The sequence below is a fragment of the Mycteria americana genome, chromosome 11 (genome assembly GCF_035582795.1).
Source record: "Mycteria americana isolate JAX WOST 10 ecotype Jacksonville Zoo and Gardens chromosome 11, USCA_MyAme_1.0, whole genome shotgun sequence".
Taxonomy (NCBI): domain Eukaryota; kingdom Metazoa; phylum Chordata; class Aves; order Ciconiiformes; family Ciconiidae; genus Mycteria; species Mycteria americana.
The window spans coordinates 21,803,892-21,818,487 of record NC_134375.1 but is presented as its reverse complement, the minus strand read 5'-3'; the positions used below and the strand labels follow the sequence as shown (position 1 = coordinate 21,818,487).

Below are 14,596 nucleotides of genomic sequence, written 5' to 3'. Positions count from 1 at the left end.
TCTCCAATGCTTAAGGAAAAGGGAAAGTTATCCTGTATTTGCCATGGAAGGGACACCAGTCGCCTCCTGCTCTGGGACCGAGGAGCAGTCCCAGCAGATGGTGCTGTGATCCTTCCATTGGGCAAATTATGTCTCCTTTCCGCTGAGCCATTTAGCATCAAATCTCCAACAGCAAGGATGGGAGACCGCTGGCCAGGCACACGCTCAGCTCCAGGGAAGCTCGTACTTCTTGCCATAGATCTGTAGGTACGCCCAGAGCTCTGCTGTGCATCTTCACAGCCATCTGTGAAGTCCCTGGGTGCTTGAGCTCGGCCTCCTCCGAAATCCCCCTTACCCCACTGCTGACTGCCACTGGGTGGGGGCAGTTCTTCTCGGCCACCCCTAGCCACCCTGATCTCCCTGTGGAGGTCTTTGCAGTACCTTCCTTCATGTTCCTAGGAAAAGAAAGGTCTGCTCAGGAGTTTATTGCTTAACACATAAGTGCATCCCTGGTTGAAGGATGTCAAACCTGAAGGAGAAAATAAAAAATAAAAAAAAAAAAAATCAACCCACAAATCCCTCGTTCGCCACAGCCTGGAGAGATTCAACAAGACCCTAACTAGAAGAGCTAGCAGCTCTCTCATGTCATAAGCTTTACACCTTTAAAAACCACTGTAGTTACAGATATACAAGTGTCCTGCATGATTTATCCTTTATCACCAAGCTCTTGCCTCTATCTGCAACCACACATGAGCTTTTCGGGACAAGGGTCTGTGTTTTGAGGAAAGCATTGAGGTACTAGGATTCATAGGAAGGATGCTTCAGCCTGTGGCAAGCTTGAGAATTCACTAAAGAAATTCACTACCTCTATATCTACTGCCTGGATCTGACGCAATCCCTACAGATGCATGGCTTAAAGACGGCTCTCCCTGTATTGGGTTTGTCCAGCAATGAGGTCAGCTTCCTAAAAATGACATCAGCATCCCCACAGAACAATAGCCCACTCACAGTCCCAGCCTCTCTGCAAACAAGTAGAGAACAGATAAAATGAGGCTCAGCAGAGCTCAGAAAGAGAATCTTCACACTGGTCTTGTTCACAGTTTCTGTATGCTGGAAACTGCCTGCTATTTCATCCCAGGCAGTAACAGGTTACTGTTTTCCTGCGCCCTCCCAAAGATACAGTAAACCTCAGTTCACATTTGTTAAGTGCTTGAGATACGCAGTTAAAAGACCAAAGTAGATTTAAATGTATACACATAACTACATATACTTCATAATTAAAATAAACCACAGTGAGTAGTCATAAATATGACCAACTGCTCATCAGTTCACTGCTTTTCTGTAACCCATTTTGCCTTACTCATGCTACCTGGTTAATAGACAAAGACTTTATAATCTGAACTTCAACTAGTAGGTCTTCAGTTGTGCTCATACATTCCGGTTCTGTGTCTCCCAAAGTAGTCCAGTTATAAACTCCCAGGGACTTGAGTGCCATTCAACACGGGTGTACTTGCAAGGTTGTGTCCCCTGGTCAGTAGAGCTGTAAGGATGAAAACAAGGTTCCTTTTTTGTCTGGGATGTGAAGGTGAGCATGCTGGCAGGTACCCCAGTAGTAAACAATACAAAGATTAAGAGTTCATAATAAATATTTCTTCAACATTTTGTTTTGGTGGATTTTCAACTCAGAATTACAACTCAGAATTAAGATGAATTTAAGGAGTAGTTCTACAGTCCTTAGTACAGAAAAGCCAGTGTATTTTCTGGCTGTTCCTCATGACAAAACAGTACCCTAGTGCTTTTAGGCTATGAAGACAAGTGGTTTTGTGCAATACCAAGATACTAACTTTGGACCCAGTCCAGTGTGGTTATTATTAATAGGTAATGCACAACATATGTCAAAGCAAAGGCTGTCAAATCTGGCTGACAACTACTCGCATCTCAATCGTGTCACTTAGCAATGTGGGCGTTTTTTCCCATAATATAAAGCAATTCCGATCAACTGCAGATTGCACTTCACAGAAGGTTCAGTTACAAGCAGATGCCAGGCTCTCACTATTCATCTGGAGACATATACCGTACGTGAACAGAGTAAAGAACTGATTTGTGATTCAAAATAAACGGTTTCCTTTACTTGGCACCAGAGGCAATACAGAGTTGCAGAGTGTACTTACCTGGCAAGAACCACAGTTGTACAGTTTCTTGAGACCCCACAGTCCTGAGGACTGTAGCTCACCACACCTCATCTGCAGCCGCCAACGCCGGTTTCCCTGTGTAACCCCTCTCCCTTCCAAGGGGTAACGGGTACGGTGCCGAGGAGGCTGAGTGACAGACCAGATCAACTCCAGTACCACGTGCGCACTGGGGAAGGGATTGCTGACCCCCTGCGTTCATGTCTGAATAAGGCCTATATACAAGGGCCATGCTTAGCATGAGTCATCATAGCTAAGAATTATTTTTGTACACACACACATATAGATGTGTATGTAAAATATGTTTCTGTAAATATATATGTATATACATCTGTCAATATGTATGTGGATAGGGGGTTCAAAGTAAGCCTCAACTTTTGGTTCTGCATCACAGCTGATTGGAACAAAATACTTTGGTGAGTTACTGTTAACACAAACATAATAGTAGGTTCAGGTGCAAAATACAAAGTTTTTTGTCAGTTGTGTCTAGGCTCACTGGGTTGTGTGCCTTCCTAACTCTTCCTAGGAAGAAGGGAGACCAAAAAGACCTTTCTATCTCTATTTTACTTTATAATCAACTTGTGTGAAGGAAGCCCACACTGTCTTGTCTTTGGTGCTTTAGTGTTTCACATCAGTTGTGTTTTATTTCAGAAGGAAAGTCTACAAGATTATTTTGTTCTAGTGCTTTAATAATTACACCACATGCATCCAAATGGGTGAGTAGCCCGTGTTTTTTCATTAAAAAGCAGCAGCCAGCACTAAGGATCTAGATTTTCTGGAGGTTTCCATCCATTTAGAAGCTGCTCAAGTGCAATGGGCTTCTACAGAAGAACAAACTCATCACTGTGAGGCAGCAAAGCACACACAACATCAGATTCAGCAGAACGGCACCATCTGAGACTGATGCAGAATTTGGCTCACACTAATTTATCATGAGTTGTTCCATATTTTCCTGGCCTTGCTGTAAGATGTTTGGAAACGGTCTAGTACTTACTGTCCTCAGGCTTTTCCACCCACTTACCTGGCACTGCATTCTGTTCTTGCTTGTGCTGAAAAACTTGGGTGAAAATTTCAGGGAACACACACATGCAGGCTAGCTGCGCTTAACCAGTTAGTTTATCTGCCACTTTCTATTGCGATCACTAAACACTTTTATGGCAATATAGGAAAGCTTGAGTCTAGTACACATGATATCAGTACATCCTCCACCAGCTGAAGAGTAAGTTTGTTTACACACCCACATGTTTGGCTACTGGGTTTCATGGCTCTTTGCTGATAGCAGACTCTGAGTTAGAATGAAGAATTCCAATTTCCATTCCACAGTTGATCTACCAGACCTAAGAGTCTCCTTAATTTATGAATTATCAGGAATAAGTGGATTTTTTTTTTCCATTTAATTTTCAGGGACAAAATTCCAGTTCCTTTCCTTACAATGAATAGTTTCTTATTGCAAACATTGTTTCAAATATGTTAGTGAAAAGACCGTTCCTGACATCAGTGGACCTGTCACAGACAAAGGTTTGCCCCATGACAAGTTAAAGAGGAAAAAAAGAACTCACATGGAAGAGACATTTGCAAGGCTTTTATCATTTGGCCAGAGAGCAAAACAGGATATCAAGGAAGCAACTTGAAATGTATCTGCAAGAACAACATTGCCCTAGGAATACCACTAACGTTTCAGGGCTTGCTCCAAGATGTTCTCGTCGACCACCTTGTGAGGGAGAGTCACCTTCAATGTGGCATTCTCTTTCATTGCTTGGCAGATTGTTTCATAAGCATAGTCATTACCCGACCAGCAGCGTCTGGCGACCTGTCAGACCAGAAAATCAATGGGTGTAAAAATGGTACACTTCTCTTGCCACATCCATCTGACAATACTTGCACAAACACTGGCACCCAATTTCATGACAACAAATCTTTCAACCCTCTGCTGGTTTCTAGTTTCCTTACTGATTTTGGAAATAATTTGTGTAGTACCTAATTCATTTTTATGAGCAGTATTTGGATAGACTTGCTATATTTTCATGCAGAAACATAACATTGGACAGATAACACTGGTAGAGCCAGGTACCTTATAAACCTTACAAAATTCTCTCACTAAAAATAATTGTGCACTCCATCCCATCTCTGTAAAACTAGCACTTGCTTTAGATAACAGTATCATTTAAGCAATCGATGCTTTTGTAGTGGGATAAGTATTTAAGAAGGAAAATGCCACTCAATGCATTTTCAAACTATGAAATCAAGGAGCCAAATTCTCTGCCAGCACGTAAAGATGAAACTCTGTGGACAGCCAGGGAACTGGTAAACACCTCTTCCAAGAGCAAAGCGCTGTGTTTTGGTCTGTGTACAAGCAAGATTCCCCAGATGAAAAAAAGACAAGATTTGGCACAAAGGAAATAAGTCCTTCCCTCTGTTCAATGCCTTACAAATCTCTATTATGAATTGCAAATCCGTGTCTGAAATACTCAGACTCAAAAATGTTCAAGAAAGAAAATACTTAGGTTCCAATTTAGCAAAATATGTAAGCATATGATTAATGTAAGCCTAATAAGTTCCCAGGATCATAGCAATAACAGCTAGAAATGACCTTTCAAGTTAACAACTCCATTTCCCTGCCACTCACCTATGACTATTCCTGGCAGTATATTTTCAAGGGTACACTCCAGTTTCTTTCCAGTCTTGTATACAATATGGGTAGCATTCTCAGACTGTCCTTTTTCAACATGTGTGTGGAGGAGTGGGGCTTTTGCTTGCAATAAATCAGAGCAGCAGAAGATTTATTGGGTTTTTAATAGACAGTCTCTGATACACAGTGTGTGTTAAGGGTTTGTCTTCATTACTCTAATCTACAAATTAATATCATTGTCCTCCTCCTCCTTCCTTAATAGTTTACTAATGTGTTATTTCAGATCTGGGACAGGGAATACTTGCAAATTGTTCCTCCTCCTCTTCTACACCCAGTCATGCCAGGTCTTATGGGGAGAAAAAAAAATGTTTAGGTCTAAGGCAAGAAGGAATTCTGCAATTCTCTTGAGAAGTAAAACAGAAGAGGTCATGTCAGTATTGGCAGGGAGCTCCCTCAATACATCAGGTCCTTGTGAGGTTTCGTGACTGAAATGCAACAGGTTTTGTCCTTTAATTGGACTGTGCATCACTATGTCCTGCTGATTAGGTTCCCTGCAAGTATTGAATCAAAACCTCTCTGCCACTTCAGAGATGGGATTCTAGTATTAAACCCAGACAGGATCAATCTGGACACTAATGGAATGCAAAAACTCTAATGGCAGCAAGGGCTGGACAAGCTGGCACTTAAATGACAAGCCTTTCAAGATACCTGGATCTAGAAGTTAGGTATAGAGAAGACTAAAGTTCATATAGTTGTCAACTGTATTATGTAGGCAAACAACAATGCCAACATGTCTAACAAAATCATCATAAGCATGCTTCCCTTTCTGCTTAAAAAAAATAACAAAACACACACTGAGATATGTGGAAACTATTGGGCTCCAATATGTTCTAAAGTCAGAGGGGGTGGTCCTGACACTTTACAATAAGTTCCTTTACCCAAGAATTATTCAGCCTCTTTTATTGACTTAAAGTCCTTTGAAGTTGGTTGGAGAAAAAATGCAACCAAACGAAACGATTCCTTGGCTCTAGTGGAATCAGGCTCATAACCACCTGTATTAGAAGCAGTGAATAGACTGAGTCACTCAGCCCATTAGGACTACTCCTGGGATACAAAAAGATCCCAAAAACTCCTGCCTGAGTACTCATACTCCCATTCGGTTAAAAAGAATAGGAGCACTGGAACCTGAGTACCTAAATAAACATAGTCCTGGAGGGAGGAAGATATTAAAGTGAACATATATAATGAGTTTTGCTTACTCCATTGGAAACATCCCAGCTGAGCATCATCTTAGCCCGTTCTTCAGCCTCTGTGGATCCATCCAAAACCAGGCCAAATCCCCCATTGATCACTTCACCCCTAAAAAAATATAAATGTAAGAGAATTAAATCAAAATAATTCAAACCAATCCCACAAAGTTCACAGGAGTTTTGTTCAGTTGCACTGCAAGAAGAAGGATGAGAACATAGAAATGGTGCTGAATAGGAGACACTATCAGTGACCTTTTATACTTAGAAAAAAAAAAAAAAACACGGAGTTTAGCAGGGCAAAGGTCTAGTTTCCTGACCTGAGGCAAACCTATTCCACCTTTCTTGTAATGCCCAGCTAGCAGTCAGTATCTGCTCCAAGCAGGAATGCAAAAAATTAAGCTTGTGCTGCATCTCCTGAGGACTGCACGCTGTACTGGCTCTAGAAACAAGTAAAAAAAGGTTAGCACTTCTGATGGTCTGGAGAGTTACCTATCGCAGGGTATTTTTAAAGGTTAAGCTGTTCACGTTTGCTGCACTGGAGCCTGCCATATAGATAAGAGCATGAGGAGGACTGTGTACTTATTGAAGCAGACAGATGGATCTATTTATATTCTCTCGGGACAAATGAGAGAGCATAAGTATTTTATTAAAAAAGCGTTAACCACCTCTTAATGCACATCTGCCTTGATCATTTCAAAACCAGTCATTCATTTTGTATGAGATACATAGATGCTTAAAGATATCAGTGCCAACTTTTCAGGAAGCAGACTTATTGGCAGAAGAAGAACAGAAATATGTTCAAACTAACAGATTATACTTGGGAGAAATACCAGTCTGGTTTTAAAAGGACAGGGAAAACACATAGAGCAAAACATCTTGTCTGACTTCAGAGTCTGGCCTGCTCAAGTTCTTGTTTCGTTGCATATGGTGAATAGTGGTGAATGCAGTTGGATAATTATCTGTTGCTGTAAATCTATGAGAGTTCTGGCATTATAACTCAGCATCAGCAATACCTGAGAGACAGGGCATATCATACAACACATGGTATGAGAGACTACTAACGGAGATCCCTGGAGGCGGGATTTTGTCCTCTGTGTTTTACAGTTAATACAATGAATAAGTTTACAAAATTTACACAGAATAACATCAGCCATATCCATGAATCAGACAGGAGTTGGGTGTCTTCCAGTCCAGGAAGGAATTGTTTCTTACTCTATTTTCCTGCAGTAACTTCAGTTTCTCAGGAAATGGGGAAATGAGGCTACATTGGAGCCTCACAGACCTGAGATCTTCTTCCTGAAACTAGAACTCACATTTTCTCATTTTCCATGTAACGTTGTTACTTATGTGATGTGAATTCCCTTTCACTAGTTATATACACTACCTGTGCGCTAAGTAGGACCCTATCACCTAGCTGAGCAGGGAACTTAAAGCTCCAGATCTCACCATCACTGTACCATTCTGTGAATTCTCTCCACTTTACCATTATTAGATACATCATTATTACAAATACATTTTCTGTTGAAAGGCACAATTTTCTTGACACTGACAGTTCTCACAGCAGAATGTCAGTGAATGAATCTGTTTCTTATCTTTAACAGGGAAATTTGAAACAAAGTCATGTTTTCACTTGAGATGTTTGAATATTGTAAGCTCTGACTCTTCAAAATAAAATGTTTCTTTTGATTGACACTATCAACACTTTTCAGCCTGGAATTTAATTCTCAGGATTTTTACTGTGTGAAATCTTTCATTAGTTCTGCTCTTAGTCTCATTTTGGGATGAAAATGAACATCCAAACATCTGCATTTCTTGCAAATTCTACTTTTTGAACAGCTCATGTTGTTACTGTCTTCTCCAAAAGAAGGGAACAGCCTGGATGACAACATTACAAATGTAATTATATCAAGACCAGGGCCAGTTACCTCACCATATGCTGCTGCTTTTGTGTACAGAGACCAAATTAGCACTATTCTTTACCATCAAGGTACCAAACTAGAGTACGCTTATGAACATCAATGATGCCATTGCAATGTAATTGGGACCACAGTACGAACACACCTCAAGACAGCCCATCGACAGTATCAGACAGTAAGAAAACCAGACCCCTGGACCAGTGCTTTCTAAAGATATTCCATACGGGAAGATGATGTTCTTTCAGTGGGAAAGACCCCTCTGTGCACAGCATCCCAAAGAGCATCCTTTGAAGCTTAGGCATGAACAGTGAGCATCTGATCTCACTTGCACTCCATAAATTTAGAGCCTCTCCATCGATTTCCATGGAGTTACTCCAGTGTAAATCAGAGTCACTCATCAGAATCTGTCCTACTGTCTAAAAATCACTCAAATTAAATGCCAGTGTTTGTTAGGATGGATTTTCTAGCAAAACCTCTCACTTTTAAAGGGGAGCTCTCTGCCTTCATTAGCATTGGGTCACATTTTCAGGTAATTAAAGAAACATGTGGCATTTTGACCTAAGCTACCTCCTATAATTTCCAGATGTCTCCTTCTAAGGTGATCAAAGAAAACAAGGCCTCTCTCACAATCAAGATGTCACACTGTCAACAGTGCAGTTCGATTCTTAAATTGCTTCTGCCTTTTTGTTACTACAGGCTACTCAGGCTGCGTGCTAATATACATTCTCCTGCAAATAAACAGGCAGCAAGAAATTAATAACATTCATTTGCTGTAATTATAGTCAAGACTATGTTAATCTTAAGTCTCTCAAACAGCACATGTGATGCAGATTCCAGCTAAATAAATATTAATCCTGCTTTTTTCTTTGTCCCACAAGGCTATACCACAGAAAACTCCAAGCAGGTAAAAGGCACTTCTCTCGTCTCATAGGGAAGACGTGGCAGATCTGTCAGCAGTTCCAGGGAAGCCCAGCCTCTGTGGGGAGGACTGGTAGCTGGACACAGTGCAATTGCCATTTCTGAACTCCCTGAACAGAAACTTGACAATGACAACTGGATTTCTCTCTAACCACATGCACATTTGTTTATAAATAAATATGCAAACTTCCACGTGCACTTCCACATTTCCAAATCAGCTGATGACAAGAAGATTTTATCGGGCACATGGAGATTTCTTTATAGCAAAGTCAGCTGAATTTTTAGCTCTTCAGAAGAAAAAGGGTCCTAAAAACCTAAACGCATCTGTCTCTTCCAGGCAAAGAAAGTAATTTGTTACAGTTGGGGGTTGGTTTTGCTTCTTTTACCACCTTTAAATTATTCCCCTCTTTCTCCTTAGAAGGCAAAGGGGTGCAGAGCTTTAACTAGCCGGGGTGGTGCCATGACTAGTTAAGCTGAGCAGAACCACCTGCCGTGCCGTGGCTTTCAGGGGCTCTCCAGACCACAGCATCTAATGACACAACATTGTTAGCCACGTCTGAGTCTCAGCATGGTGGCTTGTTAAGGTTCATGCAGAGACAGGCCTAATTTTCAGGCTCTGCATTCTTCACTGAAGCACAGAGCACAGTAATTTAATCAGAGGGCTATGACTGCTCCCGAGAACAAGGTGAGCAGATACTGTTCCACAATGACAAGCCACTAAGCAGCCATAGGAAATGTCAAAAAGGATAACCAAACCCTGTTTTTCCATTGATATTTTGATTTCAGTGAATAGCCACATGCTAATTTTCTGATGCATTACATAAATGACAGCACCTCTTCTCTGCCTTGGGGAAGAGCTTCTTTCTAATGATGTAACTCCACTTAAGAAACAACTAAAACAATATAATTGAAATTGCAGTGTGGCCAGTGCCAGTTTTCCAGAAGTAAGGGCAGTCTCACCATTCAGCCAATCTCTCTTTGAATTGCTCAGAGGGCTAGAAACATGCAGGAGGGATTGGCCTTACAGAGGCCAGAGAGAGATAGGGGATACGATCACTTGTGTCCTTTGAATTAAGCATCATCGATACACAGAACATTCATGGCATAAAGAATTATTTTAGCAATTATAATAATTATCATCAATTATCACAAAAATATTCCAAATATTTTGCACAACACGTAGTGGAAAGTTACTTTCTTTGCTTGTATTTCATAAGCAGATATTGTAAAAGGTTAACGCCATTCAGCCAGATCTCGTCTGCTGCTATCTCTGGAGTCTGAGGCTGAGATGACCAGAGTAAGCAGATATTCTGGTATGTATTTTCCGTTCAGAATTATAGAAGTTCTGAATAAAATGCTGGCCACAGTGGGTGTTATCGCTGAAATCAGTAAAGCCAGATTTTCACTCCATGTGTCTAAGCCCTCAGAAAGCCTTCTTACCCCACTGTTCAATTTTGCTCTCAGGTACCTTCTATTCAGTAGTTACTTCACTGAAATCAAAGGAGTTGGAGTACAGGAGAGGGAATTCTCCATCTGACTTGAAGGGATGTTTTCTGGATCCAGGTCATCTGGATGAGTAATAATAAATTATCATCAAATGTCCCTGAGGATAACATCTGCTACAAGTTCTTTGGCTTGCTGTTGTTGGCATATTCCAGAGCTGGATGGAACAGGGAAGCGGGAGGGTTCGCTACAGCATTTAGTAGAGGGTTGCCCCCCTTTTGACTGGGGACACCACAAAAATGAAGACATGACTGTAAATGGGAGAGGCTTTGCTGGACTATGCTGGAAAGAACAAACCATAACTAAAGACTCTGCAGTGTGGCCAGGCTCTCCTTTTCCCTAAAGCTCTGCCAACCCAGAGTAACCTTTTAGTGGCACATGAAGAAGATTAATTTCCCTCTCCATACATAACATTTCTCTCATTCTGCATCTCATTTTAGAGATTTCTCTTAGTTCTGCATCTTATGTGAAGGAGGTGTTTAATCAAGTCCTTACTTGGCTGTGGTCTTTTATCCTACCAGGCACGAGCAAGGGGAGAAAGAAGACTGGGGGGCTGGCTGGCACCTGAGCTGTTTTGTATCAATAACCCCTCGTTGCACTTTAGCACATGGGCATTTATATTGGGGTCCTAAGGTCACAGATTTAAATACAGCTTAAGGGGAAACCTAAACATAATCCATCCACTAACACTTTGGCTGTGCGTGTGTGAAGACAACTTTGGAAGTAGGATCTGTTCAAAAAGACCATGGCAGACTGTCCTTGTTCGGCAAATTAAGTTCTCCAAACTGTGCTGTGGCCAATGTCTGAAACACTTTTTCTAGACATATGGGCATTAAAAAAGCCTCATACAACACCACACTTTACCTTATAATACATCCTTGTCTCCAAACCCATCCTTGCCTTCCCATGATCACGACATTGTACTACTCCAGTAATACACACCTTTTCTGTAATTCCCCTCCTGTCTCTCCTCCCCGCACACATACACAGCAGTGGTAGCGGGATTCAGAGTCCAGCTTTAGACACATAAATATAGTTCTTACCAGCCAACACCACCACCGTTGTGCAATGCGACCCAGGTTGCTCCTCTGAACGCATCTCCTACAAAATTTTGTACCGCCATGTCTAGGAGGAGAGGAAAGGTGTTACAGCTCTGACATGCTGCATTCATTTTTTTGTTGTGCTGCTCACTCCTTCCACTAACGTCTTGATTTTGGCTGTGTGAAGGCACTGTTGGAGGGAGTGTTTACTCATAGCTTCTCTCACAGGTAGACACCGAACATCTCATTCTTGGGAGAAACAGGCAAGAGAGATTTTTCCTGCCACTCTTTGCCCCTGCACGGGAGGAAGCAAATGCCAATTTCACACTGTGGTTTGTGAGGACCCTGGTGCTCTCTGCATTTGTGATCCAAGTCAAGCAGTTGAAGAACCTACCACTCCTCATCAGCTGGGAGATACCGCCTCAGGGTGGAGGGAAATACAATCCTCTCCTTTGGGATGCCTCAGTCATGGAAGAACAGGCTGGACACATCCATGCGGAGGGTTTCAAAACGGGAGGGACACCTGGAAAACTACACACCTTGCAGTTCTCAGAAGCCTAAAGTATTTTCAGATCAGACTGCAGAGTTAATCCAGCCCTGTGCAGAAAACCAGTCTAAAGCTAAGGAGTTGCATTTTGGGAACACAGTTGGGATGAAAGTGACATTGGCCCCGATTCTCTGGACATGGGGGAATTTTAGCCTGAACATGAAGTGCTGAAATCACACAGGAGGTCTCTTCTTTAAAAAAAAAAAAAAGAAGAAAAATAATTTAGCAGACAAATGTCATTAGTCAAATGTTAAATGTATGATTTCCACTGAAATGTTCACTAGAATTTTGTACGTTTACTACAATTTGTGCTAAAGGATACACCTAGAGAGGTGGAAAGAGGTAGACACAGAGGATAACAGGGTAAAATTTACTGGAAAAAGTTTGTGCAGATTTAATTCAGGACAGATTTAACAGATCATTTGCTGTGCTTTTAACAGCAAAAAAATGAGACAAACAGCAATATCCTCACCAGCCACATCTGCAGACCCGCAGTTGTTACATGTCTGATGGAAAAATGAGTTTACTTGAGCGCTAATCTATGTTAAACCCTGTCAAAAGCCCCATTATGGCATCTTTTATCTGGCATTATGTCACTTTAATAACCCAATTATCATAATTACAGTGCTGTCAAGAGGGAATGGGAGAGATCAAAATCCCCATATTCTAAAAATGTACAGATTGCTTCCTCAGCCACTAGCATGATAAGAGTGGAGGTTGGACAAGGAGCATGGCAAGTGGACTAACAATGTAATAACGTGCTGCTCCTTGGCTTTGATAAAGGTCACTAACTGTGCAAGTGTCTGTGCTGAACTACACTTTGCTGAGCCGTGATGACCCATGCTTGCCAAGGATCAGGCTGAGGTACTTACTGCAAAACAAAATAAGACAGGCAAATACACTGGAAAATTCCTGTGTGCTAGAGAGGAGCCAATTTCAACTGAACCAGCTCAAATGTAGGGTTAAAACAACAGGGAAGAAGGGAGAGAGGAAGACCTAAGATGTTCTTTTATTACCTCCAGAGGCTCACCTGGTAAAACAGAGTTAGGCCTAGTTTCAAAGGCCAGTTAAATCAGTGGTCAACAGGCTTTAGATAAGCCCTTGGAGAAGGCAAATGGTTCATGTAAATCACAAAATGCAAAGAAAAAACATATAGCATGATGAGCAATGGGGTTTTGCAAGCCTTGTTTCTATTGCCCTCTTCTGAGGGCATTGCCTGAGGTTTACTTATGTTAAGCCCTTTGGTGGAGACTTTACTTCGGATTGCTGTTCTCTGTGCAGCTGCACCATTTTCTCATAGCTTGTCAGAACCAAACGTTATTTGAGGCACCTATCCATCTGGCCTATTAGAACTAGCCAACATACTCAAAAAGTGTTGAAGTGGACTGACAGACACAGCTAAAAGCCTCCTTTCATCAGGAAATCCAGTTAAGATAGCAGGGAACTTTTCTCCTTAAAATTGAGCCATAATTTGGTTCTATTATGAATTCCCATAATGGAAGTAATTCGATATGCTCAGCTACCTCTATCATAATTTCTCCTTCTACAGCAGCTTGTATCCTCCAATCTCAAGCCACTTTGTGATTGTCAATTCATGACATGCGGAAACACTACTGGGCTAAAGCTATTATCATAATTTCCACTTTATGGATGGAAAATTGAGGAAGATTTAGGTTAAAAATTGCTTAGTGCTTCAGTCATTTTTTTTTTTTAGGTCTCCAATCTGATATTTCTTGGGTTTATTTTTATAAAGCACCATTTCACAAACTTAAAAGCAGAGTCTGGTTAGCTCAGGTCAGGTGTGCAGAATTAAAGGCTTCTTTTGTATAGCAAACCTACATGATTTGCCCACAGTCACACTGTAAGTGAGCAACAAGGCTTGGAGTCTAATCCATAACACCTGACTTCCATTCTTATGCTTTTGCTATCAAAGTATGTTCCCTTATGACCAGAAAAGATCCTTTCAGAACCTCCAGACTGTTTTCTTGAGTCCTCAGGCACTGAAATAAATGCAGCTGTGAATCTTTTTGCTTTAAGCAAAATACTATTATAGACCTGATTTTGATCTTGTGGATCCCACGGAAATATGGCTGTAATTCTGCTCAGATCACCTCTTTGAAACAGTGAGGTGCAAAATTAAAATCAAACAGAAGATACAGTCCTCTGAGATAGACTGCTCTCCATTTACATTCAGGTAAATCTGATGCATCTTCATTGAATTTTCAGCATTGTTCTGGACCTCTCCTATTTAACTAGCTCCACATTGTCTGTATCACTATTAAATCCCACAAAGCTTCTCAGGAAATCTGATTAATTGGGATTAAAGGGTTAATCAAAACCATTTTTAAATGTTGCATTAAAAAAATTCTCTTTTAAAGCAATTTCCTTGTTTGCCCAGACAGACAAGCCTCAGCCGCTCTGCTGACCTGCACAAAAGGCTGATCCATCATAAATGTTTGACGTTTCTCTGTAAGGACTGTCAGTCCCACTCACATCATGGTGATCTCGGCTGAGGACGACCGGAGCCTGCAAAAAGCCAGGGACAAGAAAATGGAATCCTTCATGGACTGTCAATACTACCAACAATCATAATTTGCTGAATTCATTTCTGTCTTAAGTCATTTC

The 14,596-nt window shown here is 41.2% G+C and overlaps 1 protein-coding gene across 2 annotated transcripts in view; it reads right to left on the bottom strand.

The window, feature by feature from the left end:
- Window positions 1-3,735: 3,735 nt before the first annotated feature.
- Window positions 3,736-14,596, bottom strand: part of UROC1 (urocanate hydratase 1) — a 47,017-nt gene continuing 36,156 nt past the window's right edge. For both annotated transcript variants that reach the window (XM_075514180.1, XM_075514179.1), the window contains 4 exons: window positions 14,398-14,497; window positions 11,428-11,509; window positions 6,057-6,156; window positions 3,736-3,978 (listed from right to left, as the gene is read on the bottom strand). In XM_075514180.1, the coding sequence (XP_075370295.1) occupies window positions 3,838-3,978; window positions 6,057-6,156; window positions 11,428-11,509; window positions 14,398-14,497 (423 nt within the window). In that variant the 3' untranslated portion in view covers window positions 3,736-3,837. The remainder of the gene's footprint in view (window positions 3,979-6,056; window positions 6,157-11,427; window positions 11,510-14,397; window positions 14,498-14,596) is intronic.